Raw genomic sequence first — 23,593 nt, 5'->3', positions numbered from 1 at the left:
GAGGATGGGCAATAAATGAGGGAATGAGCTTCTCCGCTTTTCTCTAATGTGGTATCAAAGTAGGAGCTAAATTTACAGATTGAATTTCCACAGTTTGGTTTGGGCACCCTGGTTTCCTCTCCAGTGTAGTCCTTTCCATATTCCTTATTCGTATCAGCTCCACCACCAGAGCATGACTGTTTTGAAGCAGAGGCTTGAGAATATGAAGGGACCAAGCACAGACTACATGTCCCCATTTGGGCCTGGATTAGACCTTTACAGACTCCAAGCACTAAGAAGATCATGGTGCTTCCACTCACCCCCTTCCTTGCCCCCGTTAAAAATAAAAACATTTCTAAGCCACAAAACAAATGGAAGGAAGTCTAACAATTTCTTAATTTTTCCCATAAAGACTATTTCAGCCGCACATTAATCAAATTTTTTTAAGAAAAATGGAATGATTTTGTCCCGGGCCCTGGCTAGGCCGGCTCCAGCATGTGATGGGAAACCTGGTGCTGTCTTTCCCTGACCCTGGAGCTCCTCTTGCTTTGCCCTGGCCGCTGGCTGAGGTGTTAGTGCACTGAGAGCACTTGGGAGAGGAGAGGCTGGGGTACCTGCGTTCAGGCCACTGTGGGGCCGACCTGTGGCCTGGAGAATCCAGGGCCAGGACCGCCTGGTCGGCATCTACTCACAGGCACTGTTAGGTCATGCGACGTCACCACAAGCCGCAGTCTCAGGCTGGGGGCCGCAGTGGGGTACTGCCCGAGGTAAGTGGTACATCGTGGCCTCTCGGCTCCTCAAGATGCCCATCTCAAAAGGCTCTAGGAAAGAGAGCAAGAAGCAGCTCATGAAATGGGCTGCTGCCAGAGTTTGACAAATCCCAAGTCCTTTCTGATGGTGCATAGCAATGGCGATGGTGTGTATGGAAGAGGCTGGAGACAGGGAAGCCAGGGGGCCTGGGGCCATATAGCACTTGTACTACAAAGAGAGACCCATCCCAGGGACCACTGCAGGACAGTACTCCTACTTTCTGTCACTTGGGCCCTTGGTTTGGTTTCTGAGGACCTTTCCTTTGGGGAGAATGTTCAGTCTCTAGGTATGTTCACCCTCTCTCAGTAACGGGGTCCTGCATTACCCCTGGAGACACCCGTTTCCTCAGGAGGGCTTTTGCTGATGGCTATGCTGTTGGGAGGGGTCCTCACTATCCCCGTAGTCACACCCCATTGAAAGAGCAATGGGACACTGGTCTTTTGGAGGCAGCTTGGTATAGGACAGTGTTTCTCAGTGTGGCCCCAGGTCCATTGGTATCACAATCATCTGAGTCTGAGCTAAACTTGCTGGATTCTGAGTTGGACTCCAGAGCTGCTGAGTCACTGCCATAGTCACTAAAATATAAGCAAAAGCCACTTATTTGTGGAACGTAAGGAATAACATGGAGGACATTAGGGGAAGGAAGGAAAAAATGGGGGGGGGGGAATTGGAGGGAGAGATGAACCAGGAGAGACTATGGACTCTGAGAAACAAACAGGGTTTTAGAGGGGAGGGGGGAGGGGGGAGGGGTTAGCCCGGTGACGGGTATTAAGGAGGGCACGTACTGCATGGAGCACTGGGTGTTATACGAAAACAATGGATCGTGGATCACCACATCAAAAACCAGTGATGTATTGTATGGTGACTAACATAACACAATAAAATTAAAAAAAAAAAAAAGATAACGGAAAAAAAAAAAAGCCAAAGCAACAACAAAAGACACAGAATTCGTAGTCACACAGATCTGTGTTTGAGTTCTAGTCTCTTAACTTATGATGTACCCTGATCCCCTTTAAGCCCCATTTCCTGGGGCTAGTAATATATTTACCTCACAATAGAATTGTGAGGATTAAAAAATGGCAATGTGAATAAAGTGCTAAATATAGTGCCTAGCACACAGGAGCAAAATACAGGTTTGCCACCCTCTGTCCATCTGTCTATCCACCCATCCATCTAATACTTAGGGAGTGCCTGCAGTGAACCAGGAACTGCTCTAGGCACTAAGCATACAGCAATCGTCAGAAACAAGTCCCTGTCCTCATGAGGTTTACATGCTAATCATGTGTAAGGGCCATGGAGAAAAATTAGAATCATCAGACTCCCCAAGCTAAAGCAATTATAATTAATGAAGTATTCAATCGGAAACCAATAGGCTTTATTTAGCAAACACTGTGACAGGGACTTTGGGAGATACTTTGATGCTTGCCATTAAGGAGCTTATATATAGACTGGCTGGGAAACAAACATCCTACAAACACAGAAACCACTGGAGAACAACGAATCACCTTGCTAACCTATTGTGGGGGACATGCCTGAGAGCTGCTTGGAGGAGAGACTGATTACAGGGGCTGGCAGTGAGGTGTAAGTGAATAACCCCTCCTCCAACCCCACAGGCTTCTAATCTAAGAGCAAAGGAAGGAATTTGCTTAGGGACCCATCACCAGCCCTTATTCTGGACAGGCTAATTTATACCCATCATAAGCAGAAAGCCTTTGATGCTTGTAAACCTCTTAAATCTTTAGAACATGAACCAGGGCTTCCAAGAGATCATGGCACAAGAGTCAGAGGCTGCTCACACCAGGTCATGGGAATATGACTTGACTGGAAACTCTTTATCTCTGTCCCAGCTCTGTGTAATGCCCAAGATATTTGAAGGTAATTATCTCTCGGATGCAATTTTATTGTCAATAAATAACCCACTGATTTGGAACACATTGAATGCATGCACCAAAGGAGCTGCCCAGATTCCAGCAAACAGATGGGAAGTGCCCATCAAGAGTGGGCTGTGTTGTAGAGGCTCTGGGTATTAGAAAATACTACTTTTGGAAGACATCCAGATGGCCAACAGACACATGAAGGGATGCTCAACATCATCCATCATCAGGGAAAAACAAATCAAAACTACAATGAGATAGCACCTTCCACTTATCAGAATGGCTAAAATTAACAACACAGGAAACAACATATGTTGGCGAGGATGCAGAGAAAGGGGAACCCTCCTACACTGTTGGTGGGAATGCAAGCTGGGGCAGCCACCCTGGAAAACAGTATGGAGGGTCCTCAAAAAGTTGAAAATAGAGCTACTATATGACCCAGCAATTGCACTCCTGGGTATTTGACCAAAGAAACAAAAATACTAATTCAAAGGGATACATGCTCCCGATGTTTATAGCAGCATTATCTACAATAGCCAAATTATGGAAATAGCCCAAGTGTCCATCAATTGATGAATGGACAAAGAAGATGTGGTGTATATATACAATGGAATATTAGCCATAAAAAGAATGAAATCTTGCCATTTGCAACAACATGGATGGAGCTGGAGGGTATTATGCTAAGTGAAATAAGTCAGGAAAAGACAATTATCATATGATCTCACTCATATGTAGAATTTAAGAAATAAAACAAATGAACAAAGGGAGAAAAAAGGGAGAGAGAGGCAAACCAATAAACAGATTCTTAATTATAGAGAACAATCTGGGGGTGCCTGGGTGGCTCAGTTGGTTAAGCGACTGCCTTCGGCTCAGGTCATGATCCTGGAGTCCCGGGATCGAGTCCCGCATCGGGCTCCCTGCTCAGCAGGGAGTCTGCTTCTCCCTCTGACCTTCCTCCTTCTCATTCTCTCTCTCTCAAATAAATAGAGAACAATCTGTTGGTTACCAGAGGGGAGTTGGGTGGGGAAAGCTGGGGGGGTGGGTAGGGAATAAGTAATGCGGACTAAGGATGATCTTGTGATGATCACCGGGTATTATATGGAAATGTTGAATCACTATATTATACACGTAAAACTAATATTACACTGTATGTTAACTGGAATTTAAATAAAAACTTAAAAAACAAAAGACTGCTTTTGTTGACAATCCCTTTCTGCAAAGGCGTAGTGGCTTAAGAGTGTGGAGGAGGACACAAACTGGGAGCAGAGTCTGGATATAGGATAGGCAAAGAAATGGCTATTTGCCATTTGTCGGTTGCCCCTTTGGATCAAATGAAGCCAGAAAATGAATAGGCCAGAGACCAGCTTAACGGAAAAGGTGAACTGGAGACACGACTATACATGGCTCTTGGTGTCGAACGGGTCTCGTCACTGTTATGAGCGTCCTCATGGGTAAAATGAAGGGTTAGGCCATACTGTTCTGATTCAACTAAAATTTAGTTAAGGCCTCCTTAAGTGCTAGGCTCTTTAACATAGAAGATCTCAAAGTAACAGCATCTATCTCCTAGGGTGGTTGTGAGGAATGAGCAGATCAATACTTGTGATTCTTAGCAGTGTCTGGTGCATACTAAGGAGGTAATAATTAGCCATTATTATTTAATGCCTGGAGCAACCTTGAGGTGAACATTATTTCTTCTGTACAAATAAGGAAACCACTAAGGGACAAGATCAGGATATGAACAGTCTGAGGCCTGAGTCCACGATCTTCCCATTATGCAGTCTGGCTTGGAAGGGCCCTTACGTCTTTTAATCGTAACAAAGGAGAGGGTAGAAAAAGAGTTCAAACTTTAGAAACAATCAAGCTAAGCACCTTCTAAGGGATTTTCTGTGGAAAGCAGAAGTGTTGTCTCATTTATGATGAAAGTAAGGAGGTTGGGGAGTGGTTTGGGACAAAGCCACAAAAGCTTCTTTGCCCAGGCTCATTTCTTCTCATCTCATGGCAATGATAGATTTCAGAGACACCATCTTCCCTACACACACAAAGAAAAGCTCGGGTTTTCCACGAATAAAACAATTGAAAAACAGTCCCTAGCAGGAATGTTTAATCACTGCAGGAGAAGAATGAGAAGAGACATTTATAGATCCCTGGAGAAGGCAGCTCCAAGACAGATGAATTAATCACCCACTCCAATGAATTACTCACCTCTTAGGTGCTCACAGACTGTCCCAGTTGTTCTGTTTGTGCTCAGTTATGGCGCTTACCGTTCTCAATACAGGCAGTCGATGAATATATGATCATACTCCATGTGCTAAGGTATATTATAAAGGTAAGCAAGGCAAACGAGGGGGGAAATAAACAAGTCAACCAGGCAATGAATGATGGTGTGATAAGGACAACTGGGGGCAACACTGGGCAGTGGGGAAACAGAAGGAAGAACCTAGTCCCGCTCTGGTGAGGGAAATTGGGGTGGGTTTCTTGAAGCAAGTCTCTATAAATCAAGACCTAAAGAAATAACGAGTAGATTCACCGGATCTAGAGGGAGAGGTGGGGGTGAAGAGAGAAGGGTATTTCAGGAAGAGGGGCTGATATGTGCAAAGTCGAGGTGACAGAAAGCCTGGATCTTTGGAGAAAAAGGAAGTGGTTCTGAGCACGAGGTGGGAGGAGTCAAGAGATGAGAGGCTGGAGAGGTGAGCCGCAGCTAAAGCCTTATATAGCTTTGTACACCGACTAAAGAATTTGGGCATTCTTCAACAGAACTACTGAGAAATTTTAAGCAGGAGATGAATATGATTTGCATTGTAGAAAGATCAATTTAGAGAATGGATTAGAGTGAACTAGGTCTAGATAAAGGCTGATAAAGTGCTTGAGCCAGGGGTAGTGACCAGTGGGGAAGGAGGGTGGATGAACTGGACAGATACTTGAGGCTAAACATTGAGTCAAGGGTGAAGCATGAGTTTCTGGTGTGAACTACCAGATGGAGGGGTTGTCATTAGCTCCAAGTAGAGGAGGCTGCATGAGCTTTGGATATACTGTTTCAAGAGCCTGTGAGGCTCCCGAATGGGGATGCCCAGTGAATGGCTGGATGTGCATGCCAGGAGCTCAGATGAAAGGGGTGGGAGGGATGTGGATGGGCGGCGGGGGGGGTTGGGGGGGTCCATCATCTGCACAAAGACAGTGCATGAAGGTATGCGATAGATAGGGTTGCTTAGAGAGTGGGCCAACTGAGAAGACCGAAGACCCAATTCTGAGGAAGGCTGGAGCTCAAAAGCAGTCAGAGGGAGTGGGACCTGCCAAAGAGCCCAAGAGTCCCTGCACAAAGAAATGCTCAAATTAACTATTTTTTTCAATTTATGTTAAATGAAGAGATCGGCCAGAGACAGGAGGAAAAGACTTGCTATTGATGCCAAAGAGAGGAAGCCAGACCCAGCAGTCATTTAACTGCAGAGGGGTAGGAGAAAGACCGGATTCTAGTATTAAGCCCGGTCTCAGAAATCAATTTCCTTCCATTTGGTTTCCTGACTGTGCATCCCACCTGCCTTCAAGTCTGAAAGTGTGTCACAACGACATCACCTGGGAGTAACTGCTGCCACTTTCCCTTCTGTTCTTGTGGTGAACGTGTGCCAATCCCAGCTCCTATCCTGTCTTCACACATGACTTTATTTCGCCCTGTTCAGTTTCACCTTAGATTGCTTTGCTCCTTGGTTATCTCTCAGTGCTATGCATATCTAGGAAATCTTCTAGGGTAACAAAAGCCAGTAGGAAAACTGATACAGTCTCATCATAACCTGATCCAAGTGGCCATTTTACTTTACAAATTTCCATTTTTTTTAGAGCTATAACCTCAATATTTAAGAACAAGTTACAAATCCTAAATTGCACTGCTTACCAGGAACCAGTGTTGACTGCTCCCTGAAGTTCAATCTATTAGTTTGGAAGGAATTTAATGACTTTGGCCAGAGGCCAGTCAGTGAATGTACCACCTCTCCCAGACTACTCAATTTTGGAGAGTGACATCATTGAGAGACTTCTGTTTTATAAACATTTCATATATTAAGGGAAATGTTAGAGATAACTGTCTGAAATGCAAGCAATGTTAAGAGCTTGAACAGGAAGGACATAGCTAATGAGGGGTTAGGAAATGAGATAATCTCTTTTATAGAATCATCTGATATTGAGGAAACAGGAATTTCCAAAGGAGAGGACACAATGAAATTAACCAATGAATGGAGCCATCCTTTGGGATTAGTAACCTTTAGACCTGGACCTAGCAACCAAGCTGTGGTGGATGATTGTAGTAGGGCTTATCTATCTGGGCACTGGTTTCCTCTAGTGATGGCTTTCCCCCCACAGACCCAGAAGGCTATACCCTAAATTAAAAAGTATAAGGATCAAGGCTGGAATAAAGAACCATTCATATATAAATGCTGGAAATAACCTACTTTTATTTTACATGATTGAAGACCAAAACACAAAACACCCCACCAAACCCTCCAAATCTAGCTCTTATTGCTATGTCCTAGTGTATCAGATGTCCCCTTTCATATGCCAAGAACATGAGAAGGGGTGGTTGTCAGAATAATGACCCTGTCTGCTTATTTCAAGAGCCCAACATCTAAGGCCTGATAATACAGAAATCAAAATTGTACTTGTCAAAACTCATCAAACTGTATACACTTCAAATTTCTGCATTATATTTAAATTATACCTCAAATTAAGAAGCACATGGCAAAAAAGGGTAGAAAAAGGAAAAAAAGAGTTCATTATTAAATCCTGTGGCTAAATGATTTTGTACCTGTTGTCCTCAACAGGGTCAAAAGCAGGAAACAATAGGCAAAGCTTACTTTTAAATAATGCTTCTGAGTTGCCTAAACAGACATTTCCCTTGGACCACTGAAGGGACTTCTTCAGTAAATCACGGTACCTCATACCCTCAACCCGATTTAAAAAAACTGCAGAGAATTTTTGGAGTGAAGAACAAGGTTGATTTTTTTTCTTATTTTTTTCCCATTATTTTTCAAATAATCTATAAACTAGTTTAACTTTTTCATCAATATGAAAATCATGCATACTCATCCTGGCAATCAAGGATTTAGCTCTCTGGGTTTAGGCAATTCATGGTGTGTGGGGGTATTAGGTCCATTTATTTAAAATTGAGGCTGAAAAACAAACAAATTAAAAAGTCCTCATCCATCTGGAGATTTTAATATATTTATTTGAAAACCAAGTTCTGTGAAAGAGCACACTAAATAGTCATATATCTTCTCTTCACCAAAGACTTGGAGACAAGGTTCTTCGGGTCAGCGCGGAGGCAATGGTACATGCAGTGAGTAGCAGGTCTCAGCATGGATTTCTTCACAGGCATCTCCAATACGGGCCTGGACAATCTTCTTCAGACGAGCAATGAGAGCCTAAGGAAGGGGGCAGGGGGAAAAGCTAGGGTCATTCTTTGTTTAAAAGAAAAAAATTTTTTTTCACCACTAGCTGTCGAAGTCTAAAACTAGCCCCTAACAACCCTGCCTATGCAGTCCTAATATGCCAGTGTTCGATAGGACAGACTACAGTTTTTACACTCCCTCTAGACTGAATATTTTATCCTTTGGAAAAGAGTAAGAATCCAATTTCTGGGGTGCTTGGCTGGTTCAGTTGGCAGAGCATGTGACTGGATCTCAGGAGTTTGAGTCCCCATTGGGTTTAGAGTTTGCTTAAAAAAAAAAAATCCGATTTCTGGGGTGCCTGGGTGGCTTGGTCGTTAGGCATCTGCCTTTGGCTCGGGTCATGGTCCCAGGGTCCTGGGATCGAGCCCCACATCGGGCTCCCTGCTCCGCGGGAAGCCTGCTTCTCCCTCTCCCACTCCCCCTGCTTGCGTCCCTGTTCTCGCTGTGTCTCTCTCTGTCAAATAAATAAATAAAATCTTGAAAAAAAAAATCCAATTTCTAACTAAAAACTTCTAAGCCATCTTGTAGTTAATTGCCTTGAAAGACTTATTAATCAGGAGGTTTTTTAGTAAGGTAAGTGTGGTGAAAGGCTTGAGGGGGCTAATGTGAGTCTGTTCATTCCACAGAGAGACTGAGTGCTTATGGTATCAATACCGCCATGTGCTGGTTGGGTAAAGCTTAGGAAACCATCAAAGGCCCAAAGATAATTTTCAAAGCAATTTTACATAGACAGGAAGTTAGTATAAATCTCCCTCTCTCAATCAAAGGTCCAAACACTTTTGGGAGCTTGAATATATTTTCCTACTAATGGTAGGGCTTCTGCCTTAATATTTATCTGAGATTTCTGTAAAAGCTTTCATTAAGTGCTAGTCAGTGTGTAACACTCATGGTGCTAGATTTACAGCCTGGCATTTAAATGTATTTTTCTTTTGTCATTATGTAATAAATGATACTCTTTTTATTTTCTTTAAAGAGTAGAAGAAAAGACTAAATGCTTATTTGTCTGACAATGTATTTGTACTAGGGTGGAATGAGAAAACCTTCATTATATAGTTTATATGCATCTTTAAATATGTGATTCAAAAAAATGGGGGAAATAAGAACGACAATTTCATGACATTAGATTATTCCAATTTTTTGCATCTAAAGACCTACTTCAACACTGTTAGAATACTGGCATCATAATCTTTTTCAACTGGACAAAGCTTTGTGTTATATAGTCTAAGCTGACACCGAAGTACCTTTAAGCACTGTGTCTTACACACATTAGATGTTTGATAACTTCAGTGAGTAAATGAATATTAAGGCTTTTAGTGCCAAAAGTATCACCAAAGGAAAGGGAGAGAGAGAGAGAGAGAGCGAGAGAGAGAGATGAATCAGTGATCCATGAACCAGTGCCGGCTGTAAACTGTAACTGATCTGTAATAAGGGGCTCACATCAAGGTGTAAATCAACTCTATCATGAGCAAATGGTCAGTTCAGTTGACTCTTTTTTGGGGTGAGGGGGTAAGCAAAGCTTTTTCAATGAAAGAAGCATTGAACAGATTGACATTTTGGAGCAAGCTCCCTACCGCCGAGAATAGTTTTTAGCCATTCTGAACAGCACTGGTCAAACACTAGAGTGTAGAGAGAGAGTCAAAGGAGAAAGAAAAAGGAATTGGAGGTTATGTATGCTGAAGAAGTCAAAAAGAGGGGACATTTTAATACCATGTAGGTAAACAGGAATTAAAGCACAAAAGGAATGGAAAAAGTGACACGATGTCTCTGCCGGAAACATTTAAGATGTATTGACAAACAGATTTCCCTTGATACACAATTTTATTCTATACATACCTCTGGTCCTTAATCATCGATATATTCAAATGGTTCTGGAGGTTCTGGCTCTTGTTCTTCTTCCTCGATTTTTTGGGCCATGGGCTGCCACAGGTTCTACCAGTTCTTCAATGTCTTCACTGGTATCCTTTAGGATGATGATGCCTCCAATGGAGAGCTGTAAACACAGAGCAAGGAATGAAGAAGCACAAATTCCACTCACATTTTCAGACTGCTCCAGGGTCTGGAGGGCGTGTTTGTTAAATGGTACCTTAAGGCTACTTCAATGATCTGGAAGTAAAGAACTGGAAGAGAACTACACTTCACCAGACAAGCACCAGGAAACCCATCCACCTACGCCTGTGTGAAGCTACACCCTGACAAACTGTTCAGCTGCAAGAAGCGGCTAATAAGATCTTCCTCTTCCATTCCTTCAGTTAGTCTGAGAACTAAACGAGGAAAGCAACAATCAATGTACATTACAAAGGATACAGAAAATTGTGATCTATACGGAGTATTTACAAATTTAGCCCAGTGGCAGAACATGTGGTACTCTTCTTTTTAGACGATGTGTCCCAACTGAAGAGCAGTATTTCCAGCACTGCCGCGGTACGACTGTAGAGAGAAAGTTTACTGTCCAAACACGGCATTCTAATGCCTTGCTACTCAACACGTGCTCCTGGGCCAGTTGCAGCATTATCACCTGGGAGTTTGTTAGAAATGCAGAAAACAGGGCGCCTGGGTGGCTCAGTTGGTTAAGCGACTGCCTTCGGCTCAGGTCATGATCCTGGAGTCCCGGGATCGAGTCCCGCATCGGGCTCCCTGCTCAGCAGGGAGTCTGCTTCTCCCTCTGACCCTCCTCCCTCTCATGCTCTCTGTCTCTCATTCTCTCTCTCTCAAATAAATAAATAAAATCTTAAAAAAAAAAAAAAAAAGAAATGCAGAAAACATAGCCCGACCTAGATCTACAGAATCTGCATTTTAACAAGACCCACGGTGATATGTATGCACACTAAAGTTTGAGAAGCACACTACTCTAATAGATACTTTAGTACTTGTGAGAAAACTATCATTTTGGATACAAAAGACAATCTACAAATGAAAAGCCAATTTCTTTCCAGCGATTTCAGAATGACAGAGTGAACAACATATATCACAGATACACTGAATGTTTTTCACTTTAATCTACAAATCCTTGCAATACAAGACGAGGACGTAGTAGATGGGAAACAAAAAAGAACTAGAGTGTAGAAGCATTTTATTAGCCCTCTCCCAAACATATCAGCAGAAGTAAATTCACACACCAAACTATTCACCCGTCTCTGTGTGCTAATCTTACTCTATTTGCTTGCCTGTGTCAAAGGAAATGGAAAGCTACTCTCTGTAATTAAATCAGTCAAGTGGCAAGGCACATCTGGAAAAACATTATTTCTACCAAAGCAAATTACTGGGAAGGAAAAGCAGCACAAGCACATTAGTCAGATGATTCACATATATACAAAATAGCTCTGCAGTTCAACCTAATCTGATTTTTATTCATTGGAACTTTGCCCTGCCATGCTGTAAAACTGGTGTGCCTTCATGAATTTCTGCACTATTTCCCTTCTCTCGACATACATATTCATACACATTATTTTCTAACTCTTTCCCTTAAAAAGTCTGCTTTCCTTGAAGAAAGCCATTTTATGAATGGACCTAGCCTTTACTACCAATATGCACCCAAGAACAATCATAGTACAAGGCCACTGTCCTAACCCTCCAAGGTCTAAAAGTTTACCTGAGCCTTCTAAAGGACCAAATAAAGATGAATCGTCTACCAAACAAGAAAATACTTATGTTCACAATAAGGACTTCCTGTATTTTGGAAACAGATGGCTCCAGGTTATAACTGTACTATTTCATGCTCAACTGGAATGAAATAATCCAACTCAAATCCTGCAATATATACAAAATAAGGGAAGAGCCTTATAGCAACATGGTTTAGGTTTTTTATTATTTTTTTAAAAGATTTTATTTATTTACCTGACAGAGACACAGTGAGAGAGGGAACACAAGCAGGGAGAGTGAGAGAGGGAGAAGCAGGCTTCCCGCTGAGCGGGGAGCCCAAGGTGGGGCTCGATCCCAGGACCCTGAGATCACGACCCGAGCCGAAGGCAGACGCTTAATGACTGAGCCACCCAGGCGCCCTTTATTTTATTTTTTAAAAGTAATCTCTATACTCAATGTGGGGCTTGAACCTACAACCCTGAGATCAAGAGTTGCGCGATCTACTGACTGAGCCAGCCAGGCGGCTCATGACCTTTTTACCACTGTAAAATGTTGTCTCCAGCAACAATTTTTCTTTTCTTTCTCTTTCTCTTTCTCTCTTTAAGATTTTATTTATTTGACAGACAGAGAGAGCACAAGCAGGGGGAGCTGCAGGCAGAGGGAGAGGGAGAGGGAGAGGGAGAGGGAGAAGCAGGCTCCCCGCTGAGCAGGGAGCCCAATGTGGGGCTCGATCTCAGGACCCCGGGATCATGACCTGAGCCGAAGGCAGATGCTTAAATGACTGAGCCACCCAGGTGCCCCTCAATTTTTCTTTTAAAGTATATTTTGTCTGATGTTGGTATAGCTGTTCTAGCTTTCTTTTCGTTACTTGTTTACATGGGATATCTTCTCAACCTTTTGCTTTTAATCTACTTCAATCTTTGAATCTAAAGTGTGTGTATGTTTTAAGATTTTTTAATTTTTTTTAAAAGATTTTTTATTTCTTTATATGCCAGAGAGAGTGCACAAGCAGGGAGAGCTGTAGGCAGAGGGAGAAGCAGGCTCCCTGCTGAGCAAGGAGCCCGATGTGGGACTTGATCCCAGGATCCTGGGATCATGACCTGAGCTGAAGCCAGACGCTTAACTGACTGAGCCACCCAGGCATCCCTAAGATTTTACTTTTTAAGTAATCTCTACACCCAAGGGTGGGGCTTGGACTTACAACCTTGAGATCAGGAGTTGCATGCTCTGCTGACTGAGCCAGCCAGGTGTCCCATAAAGTGTGTCTCTGGTAGAGAACATATAGTTGGATCATTTTCTTTTTTATCCATTTGGCTGATCTCTGCCCTTTAACTGGTATGGTTAGTCCATTTACATCTTATGTGATTAGAGTCCCCTGGCTGGCTCAGTTGGTAGAGCATGAGACTCTTGATCTTGGGGTCATGAGTTCTAGGCCCACGTTGGGCCTAGAGGTTACTTAAAAAAAAGAGACCTCTCATGTGATAACTAAGATTTGTTCCTGCCATTTTGCTGTTTTTTGTATGTCTTACATATTTTTGTTCCTCAATTCTTCCACTGCTGGCTTCTTTGGTATTAAACAGATATTTTCTAGTGTACTGAGTTTAATTTTCTTGTTTTAGTCTACTTTTTGAGTTATTTTGTTGGGTGGTTCCCTTTGGGGTTGCAATTAACAGCTTAATCTCACTGAAAAAGAGTAACTTAATTTCAATAGTATACAAAAACTACACTTCAATATAACGGTATTTCCCTACTCCTTTGTGTTGTTGGACTGAACGTTTGTGTCTCTCCACCCTGCCATTCATATGTTGAAATCCTAACCCCCCGGTAGTATTAGGATGTGGGCCTTTAGGAAGCAATTAGGTCACCAGGGTGAAGACCCCATTAGTAATAAAATCAGTACCCTTATAAGGAGAGGCACGAAGAGAGCTAGTTTCCTTTCTCTCTGTCATATGAAGATACAGTGAGAAGATGTAGGATGAGGGCCTTTACTAAGAACCCAATCATGCTGGTACCCTAATCTTGGACTTCTAGCCCCCTAGAACTGTGAGAAATGTTTGTTGTTTAAGCCATTCAGTTTTAAATGGTAGGTGGCAATCTGCTATAGCAGCCAGAACCTTGACGTATTTAATGCATATTTTAACTTTACACTTTTATTATACAGTGTGTGCACATCAACTTATGATTGCTTTATGCACTTATCTTTTAAACCAGACAGAAGAGTTACAAACAAAAATACATTTATACTATTCTTCATATACAGATTTATTTGTACTAGAGAGCTTTCTCCAACGCTCTGGAGATTTATCCTCCTCTGTCAGTATACCACTGTCCCATGAATTAATATCCCACTGGTATATAGCTAAGGGCCATCGATAACTTACTGGTTTGAAAGGCTGGTATCTACAGGTCTCTGGCATGGTCAGGACCTTAAGCTGGGCAGGCATAACTCGGGCTGGGTTATCCAGTAACTGGAAGTTTGGCTCGGGTTCTTTTTTCTTCTCTTTTTCTTCCTTTTTTTCTGCTTCATCCTGGAAAATATTAAAAAATAGCCCAACAAAGGTTCACTTCTCTTCTGTATCACTGAATAATGTTTGATAAGTTTACTGAGCAACTCTCAGGTACAAAAGTTAGCTAGGATTAGATATAATTAAAGTACAACCAAAGTCATACTAGACTCAGAGGATAGAGAGAGTAACTGTGCTTAGGGGTGAGAATGCTATGTAATTTGGTTTTAAAAGGATGAGGTTTTTCTATCAAGAGAGACCAGAAAAAGAGGGTCTATTTAAATAAATGATATTCTCCTTGCTTGGAAGGGCCTTTTTTTTCTCCCACCATCATCTCATTGTCTGAAAATTCTACACCGCCCTTCAAAACCCATTTTAGTTGTCATTTTCTCCAAGAACTCAAGTATCTTCCAATTAAAACTATAGGAGTCTCTGCTTGGAACAGGATACTTATTTAAGGGAAGCCAAGAGCAAGGTATGGTAATGTTCACTTAAGGAAGAATCTGGACCATGACAGAGATAGATGTATCAACCCACATGACCACCAAATTATACCTACCACTTCCATTTTCTCCTCCTCTTTTTTCTCCTTTTCTTTTTCCTTCTTTTTAGCCTTGGCGGTAATAGATAACACAGCAGTGGAAACCTAGAAGAAGTGAACAGGGTAATTATAATCTCTTACTTACATACAAAGGTACAAGCCCAAAGAGAACTCGGTTCTACAATACTACTTTGTTTCCTGGCAGTAAATATCATAAAAAATCAGATCATTAGGGAATAAATGGGAAAAGCAAGCAGCACATTTATTCACATTATTTACTACTATGGTCCTCAGGTGACTCTTTAGTTCCTGGAGGCTGTGTCCAATATATTCTAATTTTTCTTTTTTTTTAATCTTAGCCTACCTTAAATGTGGATTCGCTATCATGAGATTCTGGGATATGTGGGTGCTACAACCTTTTTTACTTTATAGGGAAAGCACTAGAAAACATAAAAATTTCCTCCAAACCTGGTCATAAAGATATTCTTACTGATTTTGATGTCCTACAATTGTAATACACAATGGGTAAGTGGTTAGCCTAGAACTACCCTTCCTGATGGGTCTCACTGAAATCGAGGGTGAAGAAGACTTTGAAAGGCTGGTAGTATTGGTATAAAGCTGATTTTGTTTCTGACCCAAAAGCTGGGGGTTTGAAACAGAGCTGATGAAATGTGACGAGATGCTGCCAGAGGATAATCATCAACCACCACCCTCAAATTTGGTCAATTATATAAATATCCCCACTTACACACAAAGTTTATAGCAAATAATCAACAACTGGCTAATATGGAACACTGCCTTGAGAGGAAAAAAAGCATTTTCTTAAATATAAGGTATCAGAAAGGATAATTTTACTGAGAAAACTGAGGAGTAAGTGCAGCTCTCTAATTCACTATAGTTTGATTTAACACACATCAGTGAATGTTCTCATACACAACTGATAGAGGAATATAAGTTGGTTATAGCCATTTTGAAAGGAAATTTAGTTAATACCTATGAAAATAAATAATGTACATTACTTTTAATCACATCTAATATCCTAACCTACAGATACACTTGTACAAGTTCACACATATACGTGTATAAAGACTCTTACTCTAATCTCATTTGTAACAGTGATTAATTAGAAATCACCTTAAAATGTCCATCAGATGAGGAACCGAGAAGACAAATAATGGTATATATACATAAAGGGATTGCCTGGGGCAAATATGAGATCCATATATATTGAAATTTTTAAAGATTATTATTTTTTGTTTTATTTTAGGTAGGCCCCATGCTCAATGTGGGCTTGAAGTCAGGACCCTGAGATCAAGAGTTGCACACTCTACTGACTGAATCAGCCAGACGCCCCTTAAAGATTAATTGTTAAAGTAAAAATGGTAAGCTGCAGAACAGTATGTCAAAAATAATTCTATCTATGGTGGAAAAAGTATTGATATGTGTGGAGAAAACATTTGGAGGGGTTCAAATTATGATTCCTGCAACATGGGACTTGGATGACCAGGAAAGAAAAAGCGCTTTTACTTTACATTCTTGTGTAATGTTAGATTTTACCGTAAGAGTGTTACTTTGAAAATATCTAATTTAAAACATAAAGATATTTATTTTTTTGTTAAAAGATTTTATTTATTTATTTGACAGAGAGAGACAGTGAGAGAGGGAACACAAGCAGGGGGAGTGGGAGAGGGAGAAGCAGGCTTCCCGCGGAGCAGGGAGCCCAATGCGGGGCTCGATCCCCGGACCCTGGGATCATGACCTGAGATAAGTGCATAAAGCAATCATAAGTTGATGTGCACACACTGTATAAAAGTGTAAAGTTAAAATATGCATTAAATAGTCTCAGGTCTCTTGCTAAGGCAGATGCTTAATGACTGAGCCACCAGGGCCCCTAAAACATAAAAATATTTAAAACAAACCCTAGTAAAACACTAAGTAGCTTCTATATATAAGTATAAATGCTGCTCAAGGGAACAAAGAACCTACCTTTTCCTTTTCTTTTTCTTTTGGTACTTCCAGAGGGGCAGGATATGCAAATGTGGATGGTTTACAGTTTGATTTATACTGAACTTTCGGCATCTGAAGAAATAAAAGAATTTCCCCCTTACGTTAAAAAAACCCAAATCAAGATTTAAGAATCCTATGCTCTTAGCAAGCATACAATAAAGTTTCAATCCAGGCTAAATGTTCTCGTACAGTACTCCCTTATAGGCATCTGTCTTCTTACACTGAATTTGTTTTGAAGTGCTTTACGGAACTACCTGCAGTTCCATACTTTACTGAAGCTCTGTGCCTGTTTACAGGCACCCCTTGATCTCATCTTTACTGGACGTGTACCCTGCTTCAGTGGGTTAAGTCCCACTCATGGTGTAAGCATCAGATCAACTGTTACCTCCTTCGTAAAGTGTTATTTGGCTATCTAACCTGTATACCTAACTTCCACGTACCCTCCTTATACCACTCCAACAACATATACAAGTCTGTACAGTTTCTATACCACATAATCCCTGACAAGAGTCTAACATGAGTCTAATGGAAAAAGTCAGCTTCACGTTACTTATTGACTAGGTGTTAACTTCACTAGTCTGAATTTTTCTCTATTTCCCCAATTTACACTGATAGAGAATGGTAATAGGCATCATGTTTACTAGGATAAGGAATCTTGTCTTTTTAATCCCACTTTCCTTGTAAAGAATGGAAACAGATCAGAAAACTGTGTGTTAGAGGAAAAAGTCCCTATAGATTATATAGGATGTTTAACCACAGTGTTAAAGGTTAGGGATTGGAAAACCTAAAGATTCTTATTTTGAAAGATAAAACTGCTCAATATTTATAAATGTGAGTAGTTTTAAACTGAAACACTTAGGGATAAATGGCTGTATAGCTATACTGGAAAAAAAAGTCAACTGGATGAACTATTCAGTCTTTATCAGCCATTTTCTGGCCCCCAATTTTTCCACTTTGAAATTTAACAGAACATTGTAACAGAAGTGATGAGCAGATGTAAGAGTTATTTGAAGGTCAAAAGGCCTCTGAGAAGACAGAAGAACAGCTGAATCATCAGGCCACAGGACTGAGAAAGACCTAAGCACAAACCCCATTAAAAAAAAAAAAAAAAAGGATGGTGTGATGACAGGGGATGTATCACCCTCAGTCCTTGAGTCATGTGACCAGTTTCTGTCAGAGTCCTCGGCTCCTCAACATTGGCCTCATTTTCTGCCACTACCAGAGAGACATCCTCCCATTTTCCTTTTCCCTTTAGCAGTAATCCTTTCTTCCATCAAATACTCTAGCATCACAAAACTATGAAACATGGCCCTGTCTCAAACCTTCACTCCTTCCTAAGATTTAGTTCGGGTCACCTTTCTTCCTTGCCCAGATTACTGCAATGGCATTCACTGTAATAGATTTCCACTGATACCAGAATGTTGTTTCTAGAATGCAAATCTCATCAAGTAATTTATCTGCATGAAATCCTTCAAAAGCTCCCAAAGAATTTCAGTATTAAATAAAATTGATTAAGAGTGATCTATAAAGCTTTTTCATATTTTTATATTTGCCCCCTCTCACCATTCCCTCTCAACTGATTCATCCAAGGTTACAGTTAGTAATGAGATTTGATTTTCAAAACTTCCACGACACACTCCACTCAACAAGGTCATGACTCAATTTAAAGGGGAAATACAATATTGGTGAGATGACAACTAATCTTTAAAATTTCACAAAAACTCTTGTGAGTGGGTGGTTAGTGAACAGTGAAGAAGTTACACTCAAAACTGAGGTCTCACGAACATACCTTTAAGTCCTTGTTAAGGCCAATGACACATGTAGGGGTATAAGCCAATGACAGGAAGTGTGAAAGAGGAAACCAGAACCAGAACTGGGTAAAGACAAGGACGCCAACTACAGAAGGCATATGGGTGTGCCCAGTCCTGGACTGCAAGGAGATTGTGACATTATGACCACCTGTAGAAAAAGGGAGAAACCATGAACATGAATCCAGTAGGGTAATAATAAAGATTTCTAAGTATTGCACTAGGGAAGCATTTGGTGACTATTTTAAGAATAGAGTTCATAAAATCTCATACGGAGTAGCTGGAATTTGTTAGCCAGTGAACTATCTAGGGTCTCCAAAACTGGAAGTGCTGTATTTCTTTTTTAAATTTTATTTTATTATGTTATGTTAATCACCATACATTACATCATTAGTTTTTGATGTAGTGTTCCATGATTCGTTGTTTGCATATAACACCCAGTGCTCCATTCAGTATGTGCCCTCTTTAATACTCATCACCAGGCTAACCCAGCCCCCCACCCCCCTCCCCTCCAGAACCCTCAGTTTGTTTCTCAGAGTCCATAGTCTCTCATGGTTCGTCTCCCCCTCCGATTTCCTCCCCTTCATTTTTCCCTTCCTACTATCTTCTTTTTTTTTTTAAACATATAATGTATTATTTGTTTCAGAGGTACAGGAAGTGCTGTATTTTAATTGGAATCAGGGTAATCTAGACTTTTTTTCTATATAAGTAGGAATTTTCCAAAAAAGCCTAAAGGATTTCAAAACTGAATGCTAAATTAAGTATTAATCTATATTATACACTGGGGTTTTTAATGTGCTAACAAAAAATAAAATTTCAGTACACATCAATCATATTTGCAAACAATAGCAAAGAGGCAAGAGGTAGATCTTGTTTGCTTAAGTTTTACTCTTTCTGCTTTAGTTATCTGAATGTAGGCAGCTCCGACATTAACTAGCCTTGTGACCTTGGACAAATCACTTTACCTCTAAAAGTCTCTTTTCCCATTGGCAAAATGAGGGTTTGGACTTGAGCACCTGAACTAGAGCTCTATCACTAAGAAAAGAAAACCTTTAATATCTCCAATCTTTGATTCAACTGAAATTTTTTTTTGAGGAAGCACAGTATGTCAAACAATGAAATCAAAGTTAATTCCATTTAATCAGAAGTTTGGGCTGCTGAAGAGGCTGAATGGCTCAGCCTGTCTTGTTCATCCACTTCTTGCCACATCCCCTAGACTATCCCTTGATGGGGTACAGAGAAACATAGTCTGAAAACTAGTGAATAAGAACTAAGATGCAAGCATCATTTAGACAGCTGGATCTTTACTGGGCCCTAGAAAGGCTGAGATTCTAGGAGGCTATTTGGGGTTGCAAACTTGAATGCCTTTAGGAACCAGTCAGGCAAACGAATGAGAAAACCTGACTGGAAGCAGTGGGGAACTGAAGCAACTGGAAAGTTCATGTCGTATTTAAAGAGGACATGTTACTAAGGGTGTAGGTCCAGAGTTACTAGGTAATTCTGTTTTTAAAAGTAGACTGTAGGGGCGCCTGGGTGGCTCAGTCGTTAAGCGTCTGCCTTCGGCTCGGGTCATGATCCCAGGGTCCTGGGATCGAGTCCCGCATCGGGCTCCCTGCTCTGCGGGAAGCCTGCTTCTCCCTCTCCCGCTCCCCCTGCTTGTGTTCCTGCTCTCGCTATGTCTCTCTCTGTCAAATAAATAAATAAAATCTTTAAAAAATAAAAAAATAAAAAAAAAATAAATAAAAGTAGACTGTAATCTGGATTTTGTCCAAAATTTTGTTAGGCAGGCAAACATGTTTATACGTTTGGTCTATATAACAGTGTTACTATTGGACCCCAGAACTCTGAGACACCAATCTTTTAGTTTATATAAGATACCCTCTAAAGGGTACCTGGGTGGCTCAGTCAGTTAAGTGTCTGCCTTTGGCTCAGGCCATGATCCCAGAGTCCCGGGATCGAGTCCTGCATCAGGCTCCCCGCTCAGCAGGGAGTCTGCTTCTCCCTCTGCCCCTCCCCCCACTTGTGATCTCTCAAATAAATCTTTTTTTTTTTTTTAAGATTTTATTTATTTACTTGACAGAGAGAGACACAGCAAGAGAGGGAACACAAGCAGGGGGAGTGGGAGAGGGAGAAGCAGGCTTCCCGCCGAGCAGGGAGCCTGACGCGGGGCTCGATCCCAAGGTCCAGGGATCATGACCTGAGCCCAAGGCAGATGCTTAACGACCGAGCCACCCAGGAGCCCCTCAAATAAATAAAATCTTAAAAAAAAAAAAAAAGATACGCTATAAAAATGGAGCTTGTCTGCACCTAGTCACCATCCTAATTTGAATTCCAATTCTGGATCCCTATTGCTCACATTTCACTTCTTTTAACTTCAGTCTCTCCCAGATGCTGCTACATTAGTCAGGAAGTATTACTTTTACTAAACTAAAAAAGCACTTTAATTTTTTGTAAGAATCAAATAATCTAGATTTTATTTGAAAAAAATCAGCTATCCTTTAGTTTTGTTTTTCCAATAGGGATGAGTTATATGCATTTATTGTCTGCTTGTGCTCTAACCTCCACATTCACCAAATGCTTACTATATATTGAGAATTTTGAACAAAATACTGAAAAGAGATCCCAAGGAGCCTCTAGCCTAGTGGAGAAGACAACTAGATAATTAAACTAGGGTATACAAGCATTATGAGATCGAAACCTGGGCACTAGTGAGGACATACAGCTAAGCATGTATGTCCCAGGGTGAAGGCTGGGTAGGGCAGAGGAGAGGGGAAGGCTGCTCAGAGAACATGATACTTATTTTAAGTTTTGAAGCTGAATTCCCTTTATTTCAATGAAACCCATTTTCTTCAGACTTAGAAACTAAACTAGCCTTTTGTTCTAACAGTCTGAGATTTAATACAAAACAAGAAAGAGTTTATCCTGTTGGTAGTGTTTACACAGTTTTACAAACTTCAATCATAAATCTTAATCTTTGGCTCTTCTCCCTGAAGAGACCAAATCATCGAGTGAATTCTCATAAACTTCAACTTCACTCATTCCTTTGAAGTTGACCTCCAGAGGTCCTCCATTAACACTAACTTCTGAGAGCCAGACTGCAGGACTACATGTTTTTTCTAATGCAGTTGCAGCACAGTTTGTAGGAGGACAGGATACTGACAAAGTGAAAAGGGGTGAGAGAATAATTTTGCTTGTAATAGTGAATACAACAGTACAGAACTTTTATGTACTAAATAACACTAAAATAAGTAAGGCAAAAACCGTAATAAATAAAAAGAAACGGAAAGAAGCATCAAAACTTGATTGGCCCACGACAACTCAGAGATACAAAAGGCAGTGAAGGGAGAGAGGGGCTGAAAGGGGAAGGAAGGGAAGGAGAGAGAGGACTTCTAGTAAAGATGGTAGAATAAAGCTGAAACAGAGAAGTATCCTCCCCTAATTCTTCACAAATAATATGGCAGAAACCAGCAAAAAACTGTAGTTGTACTGAATGAACAAGTAAAGGGTTGTATATAAAACTACAAACCTCAAAAACTGGCAGCTAAAAGAAACAGATTATGGAGTAGTAAAACGTTACTCCTAAATCCTATTTAAAAACCAATTACCCAAAGGAGCCAATCTCAGATGGCTACATACTGTATGATTCCAGCTGTATGATACTCTGGAAAGGGGAAAACTGAAGTTATAGGGACAATAAAAAGATCAGTGGTTGCCAGGGCGTTGTGCAGAAGGAGGGAGAGATGAAAAGGTGGAACACAGAGGATTTCTAGGGCAGTGAAACTACTGCCTATGATGTAATAGTGGATATATATTTATGCATTTGTCAAAACCCATAGAAAATGGACTTGAATGTAAACTAGGGACTGATAAAACCCAGCCAATTCAGTTTCAAGTTCTATGAACTATAGGCTCCATGTTTTCTCCAGGAATAATTTCCCCCCAGAAAATTTCCCCAACAATTCCCCAAATAATTTCCCCAATTTCTACTATGTCATATAGTTAGAGCAGAGAGTTACTTCATCAGAGTTAGTTTAAATAGATAAATACATCTGGAAGATTTAACATTTACCTGCATCCAGTATGCCCTGCGCCAAAATAGCGCCAAACTTAGCCATGACATCATCATGTTTATCATTGATGACTTTGGAATACAGCTGTCTGAACTGATTCACCTGAAGGAACACGCAAAAGAATTATAGTCATATCAATATTCATTTGTGGTGTCATTTCAGACCAGGGAAAATAGATTGTTCAAATTATAATGAAACTTGAGCTCTGAAATTCACAACATTCAAAAAGAAAGAGATACAAACCAGACTTCAAGGCAGCAAAAGTTCCATGTTTGAAATCATGGGTGTTATGACTTTTCTGGTGTGGGAGCACCAGTTCTGTTTTCAATCCTCATTCCACAGTGGATGATTCAGACTCATGGGAATGTTGAATGTGATTTCGTATTGCACCACTGTTAGTCAGCAGGCTTAAACAGTTACAAACACTGAAGCTTTCATTGTACTGTGAATAATAGCTACTTCGCTTACCATCACTCTTATAGATTTCCTAGCAGGCATAATCCTTCAATTCTATCTTCAAGTAAACCACCCTTTACTGAAGATGTGTGAGGCATATTTTGGATTTAGTGTATATTCACATCAAGATATTCATTACACACACGTATTAATTTTTTGAGAACATATCACGGTAATTACTCTTGTCAAAAAAACACACCAAAATGGAACATGTGCTAACTCACTTATGGTAGGATTATTAGTAATTTTTCTTTATTCTTTTCTGCATTCCTAAAACTAATATATATTACTTTTACAATTAGAAAATAAAATTTATAAAATACATGTTATCAATATATTTGTGATTGCTTTAAAACTGTTTGAGTGACAATAAGGGAACTGTTTTATGCTTCCTCCATGTCTTACACTTCTCTGTTTTCCCACCAGTGCTTTTCAAGTGGTAGGCACCCAGGATGAAGTCTGCTTGTTCAAGAAGCACATGATCATGGAGCTCCCCAAATCTGCCCCAAGCAGAGAATATCGAATTTTTG

The 23,593-nt window shown here is 40.7% G+C and overlaps 1 protein-coding gene across 1 annotated transcript in view; it reads right to left on the bottom strand.

Annotated features, from left to right (window-relative positions):
• Positions 1-7,443: 7,443 nt before the first annotated feature.
• PSMD1 (proteasome 26S subunit, non-ATPase 1) overlaps positions 7,444-23,593 on the bottom strand; it is a 91,730-nt gene continuing 75,580 nt past the window's right edge. The window contains exons 19-25 of the mRNA XM_021690379.2: positions 22,607-22,709; positions 18,519-18,688; positions 16,709-16,801; positions 14,741-14,827; positions 14,059-14,205; positions 9,932-10,088; positions 7,444-8,071 (exon numbers count right to left, since the gene is read on the bottom strand). Coding sequence (XP_021546054.2) covers positions 9,957-10,088; positions 14,059-14,205; positions 14,741-14,827; positions 16,709-16,801; positions 18,519-18,688; positions 22,607-22,709 — 732 coding nt within the window. The 3' untranslated portion in view covers positions 7,444-8,071; positions 9,932-9,956. The remainder of the gene's footprint in view (positions 8,072-9,931; positions 10,089-14,058; positions 14,206-14,740; positions 14,828-16,708; positions 16,802-18,518; positions 18,689-22,606; positions 22,710-23,593) is intronic.

The sequence above is a fragment of the Neomonachus schauinslandi genome, chromosome 3 (assembly GCF_002201575.2).
Source record: "Neomonachus schauinslandi chromosome 3, ASM220157v2, whole genome shotgun sequence".
Taxonomy (NCBI): domain Eukaryota; kingdom Metazoa; phylum Chordata; class Mammalia; order Carnivora; family Phocidae; genus Neomonachus; species Neomonachus schauinslandi.
Note: the sequence above shows the minus strand (reverse complement) of the source record. Positions and strands in the feature narration are given on the sequence as shown.